At 39.5% G+C, this 4,517-nt stretch overlaps 1 protein-coding gene across 2 annotated transcripts; it reads left to right on the top strand.

Annotated features, from left to right (window-relative positions):
- The first annotated feature begins 1,579 nt into the window (after positions 1-1,579).
- Positions 1,580-4,465, top strand: LOC148847317 (trihelix transcription factor PTL-like). 2 transcript variants are annotated; one of them, XM_088949043.1, is made up of 3 exons: positions 1,582-2,224; positions 2,965-4,057; positions 4,137-4,465. In XM_088949043.1, exons 1-3 carry the CDS (start codon positions 1,818-1,820, stop codon positions 4,179-4,181), a joined length of 1,545 nt encoding a protein of 514 aa, XP_088805169.1. In that variant the 5' UTR covers positions 1,582-1,817; the 3' UTR covers positions 4,182-4,465. The 2 variants fall into 2 exon arrangements, with proteins under 2 accessions (XP_088805168.1, XP_088805169.1); XM_088949042.1 differs by having other exon boundaries at positions 1,580-2,224; positions 2,965-4,465.
- Positions 4,466-4,517: the final 52 nt, after the last annotated feature.

The raw sequence follows: 4,517 nt of genomic DNA, 5'->3' as shown, positions 1-4,517 counted from the left end.
TTTATTATAACTTTTTAAAATGTCTAAACTCACCATGAGTTTAAAAGAAATGCTAAAATTCATGGTGAATTTTAGATAATTTCCCAAACTTTTAATTTAATTTTATAAAATCCAAATTTAATACTTTTAATTATTAACTTATGTTTGTTTGGTTATAAGGTTTTTGTGCATGTCCACATTCTTAACCAAATGTATCCCGGTGGCGGTAGCTCTCACTTAACATAAACCTTTAAATTATGTATCCATACCTTATTATTTGTAATCATTTGAGTCTTAGATTTAATCTCATCAATACATGTGCAGAATTTGTATGAATTTCTCTAGCTAATATATTCAAGTGTATATATCCAAAGCATATTATGATATGTGCCGTAAAATTGTCATATTAATATGCTTTAATTACAGTATCAATATTTTAAACCTTGATTATAATTTTAGGAATAAGAATGGGTAATGAACAAGTTTCAGAACTTGAAACATTTTCAATATCACCTTCTCCCTTATAGCATCCTTATATATAAGTAGGGGAAAAGATGTAAGGGAGATGCCCTCCACTATTCCTCCTAATGGGAATGTTTAAATTTCAAATCTTCATTATGACACCTAACAATTCTCTAGAGGAACTCATGCATTCATTAGACTAGTGCTAAGTATATAATATATAATACCTAATTTAAGGTAATAATAGAGGGTTCTGTTGGTTTTATAATATATATATATATATATATATATATATATATATAAGACTATTTAAGAAAAAATTATCAGATTATTGGGAAACATTACCTTGGTTTGATAATTTTGATATTATCAGTTATTGTCATACACCCAATCCTTATTATGTCTTTTAATCCATAACTAAATTAGTAATAGTATAGTAAAAATATGATCCACTTTTCCTGAGATTGGCAACAGCTGCATGCAAAAAAAAAAAGAAAAAAAGAAAAGAAAAGAAAAGAAAATTCCCACTTTTCCTGAGTGAAACTGAAGTTGTTTGTGTTGGCAACTTGGCATTAACCAAAATCATCAAGTATTAATTCTGGGTCCATTGGATATTGCAAGGTTTGGAAGAATAAGCAGATGTTACTAAATCTTCAAACGATATATCCAAACAAAGAATTTGAGAAATATATTGAACACCCAACATTGTATAGACCAACTGGTTAATTACATCTCCAATATGAACCAAGCATCAGACAGCTCTTTCTGCTGATCTTTAATATGTTTGATACCTGGTCTAGCAAACCGGATCCACCATAAAACCGGGTCTCATTCAATACCAATATACCATTATTCCAGTGAGACGAACCAAACGGGTATGAACCTTTAGGCTTGGCTCGGTATCAGAGTTGCGCCGAGCCGACAGAGAAAAGAGTGGGGTGGGTCAAAAAGGTAGATCCTAGGCACTGTACACGCGTCAGCATGCCAGTGCTCTCCTTGGATTTCCATCTGTCGTCATTGCTTTTGAAACGTGGCATTCTCTAATTGGAAAACAGATTACGTATGCTCTCATTTCTTCTCTCGTCTCTTGTAAACGTAGAGTAGTGTTTTAAGAGTAAGCGAGAAAGAGGGATAGAGAGAGAGAGGGGGCGTGAGTGAGTGTGTGTGAGAGAGAGAGAGAGAGACAGAAGCCAGACATAGACAGATTTGAAGAGAGAGAGAGAAAGAAAGAGATAACTCTAAACACATAGAACAGGTATGGGGCCAATACGTCCTGCATAAATTGGAGCTTTTCGTGAACGACACGATCCGGCACTACCGCACCTATCAACACTTCTTCATCGCTCCTCCCTCTGTGTGCGTGTTTTTATAGTCTAATGGAGATGGGGGACCAGTACGGCCTTCCGGATCTACGGCAACTGATGGGTGGAAGAAGCCATTTTCCGATGATTCCTCAACCTGCAGAGCAGTTCCCCGGTCACCGGAATCTCACGACAAGCCAGCATTACGAGATGATTATGGGAGGTCACCAACATCAAGTAGGTGAAATGTTGCCTCGTGGGGTGGTCGACTTTCGTTCAGATACCAATCCCGCTTCTTCTCCTGCTGTTGTTGCTACCGCCTTTTGTGGTGGCTTAGAGATGGAAGCCTGTACCGGAGGTGACGGTGGGAATGGTAGATGGCCCAGACAAGAGACGCTAACCCTTCTAGAGATCAGATCTCGTCTCGATCCCAAGTTCAAGGAAGCAAATCAGAAAGGGCCCTTGTGGGACGAAGTCTCTCGGTATTTTATTTTAATTTTTTTTGTTTCGAATTTTTAAGTGACATAACCCCATATCCTCTGTGTTCTTCCCCAGTGATTATGAATTATCAGCTCTATAGGTTTCTAGAAGATTTACGGAAAACCCGTTTAGTTTTGCGTAGGAAACATGACTGTTCTTTGTCTTTCTTACTGGTTTTGCACTGTAAAGTGACAAGCTTTTGAAGCAATCTGTGTTTTTTACTGGGAATAATTAAGTCCCGAAAATGACAGACGTTTTCAGTTTACTGGGAGATCTGAGTGATTAATTTTTCCCTTCTCCCTCCCCCATTTTCTTGCTGGTTTTGTGCGAGAAAAATAAGAGACTCCTTGGAAATTCCAAGAACTCATTTACTTGTTTTCTTTGACGAAGTGACATCACCACGAGCCCCTCTTAAAACCCATCCTGGTTTCGATTATATCGTGTTGGAAGCATAGCAGACTCCTTCGAAATTTGACACCCATCACTTAGTTTAGCAAGGAAAAAAGAAAGGCACCCATTAAAAGAAACGCACGAGCACAGACACACGAGATGAGATTGTAACATTTCCTGAGACAATTTGTTTTTAAAGAATGTTGGGGGGTATATTAAATTTTTAATCCTTTTTTTCTAACTACGTAATAACCATTAAATCTTGTTGAGAGTCTGAGACATTTCCATAGACTGAAAACTAGGGTTTCTGTATTTGTTTAATGTATTTTATTATGTTTATTCATGGTTGCAGGATAATGGCAGAGGAACACGGGTACCAAAGGAGTGGAAAGAAGTGTAGAGAAAAATTCGAAAACCTGTACAAGTACTATAAGAAGACCAAGGAAGGCAAGGCTGGGAGACAAGATGGGAAGCACTACAGGTTCTTTAGGCAGCTTGAAGCTCTATACGGGGAAACTAGCAATCCAAATCCAGTCTCAGTTACGGAAACTCGCCTTACTGGAACCAGTCCTCCATATGAAACCACAGTCTACAACACCCAACAAGCCTTGCAAGCTCAGAAACTCAGTGAGAGTCTTAGCCTCTCTAATTCCTCCGAATTGGAAACTTCGTCCTCTGAAGACAACGGCAATGATCTCAACGCTGTCGCGTTCACAGGAAGTGACTGGACGGAAAAGAAAAGGTTGATGATGATGATGATGATGAAAGACAGTCAAGGTGTTAAGAGGGGTCGAAGGAGCTGGAAGGCGAAGATTAAAGATTTTGTGGACTCGCAGATGAGGAAGTTGATGGAGACACAAGAGGCCTGGTTGGAGAAGATGTTGAAGACCCTAGAACACAAGGAACAGGAAAGGATGTGTAGAGAGGAAGAATGGAGGAAGCAAGAGGCTGACCGGTTGGATAGAGAACAGAAGTTCTGGGCTAAAGAGCGAGCTTGGGTTGAAGCTCGTGATGCTGCATTAATGGAAACCTTGCGGAAATTTACAGGAACAGAACTAAAGAGCTCTTCTTCGGAAGAGCTAATGGCCACGGACCTTCACGATAATAGTGAAAACGGCCAGAATGAGAATGGAAGCGAAACCCTTGATAGCAACATGAACAGTAATAGATGGCCGGAACAGGAGGTCTCAAGTCTGGTACAGCTGAGAACCAGCATGGGCTCAAGATTTATTCAACATGGTGAGTTAACCAAGGAAGGCTTGTGGGAGGAGATTTCAGCGAAGATGGCCTGTTTGGGATTCAATAGAAGTGCGAAGCAATGCAAAGAAAAATGGGAGACAATCGACAAGTATTTCAGAGAAAGAAAGGAGTGCAACAAGAAACGCAAAGAGAACTTAAGAACCTGCGATTACTCCCACCATTTTGCTGGTTCCTTGTATAACCCAGTAAGGGCTTATTCGTTTTTCCATGACACCGACGGGTTTCACCCAAATGACGCACCTTCTCCTTCTAATTCTAATGCAGGCACCACCACCACCACCGTCCATGATAGCTGCTTCCGATATCTGATGGCTGAAGGGGAGAACTTGTGGGAGAACTATGGCGTAAGGTTCAACAAAGGATAGAACCAGTAAGTTTTCAAGAATTAGGAAACTTTGTTCACTTGTTCCACTCAGAGATCAAAATTCGGAACTTGGGAGAGATATGTTAAAAACAAAGAAGGGAGAGACAGACGAGGTTGACTTACTGAGAGGCATCGGATTTGACAAATGCGCATATCGGGAGATGGGTCTGTGTATTTATCAGAGAACGAGTTAGCTAAATGAGAACTATTGCTAGTTGGTTATTGTTAATTTGGTGTTTCTTCCAACAAACAAAAATATTAGATTAGGAAATCATCTTTTT

Source organism: Nelumbo lutea, chromosome 6 (assembly GCF_056320005.1).
Source record: "Nelumbo lutea isolate HS-2025 chromosome 6, American lotus-T2T, whole genome shotgun sequence".
NCBI lineage: Eukaryota > Viridiplantae > Streptophyta > Magnoliopsida > Proteales > Nelumbonaceae > Nelumbo > Nelumbo lutea.
This window is presented reverse-complemented; position numbering and strand designations above follow the sequence as displayed.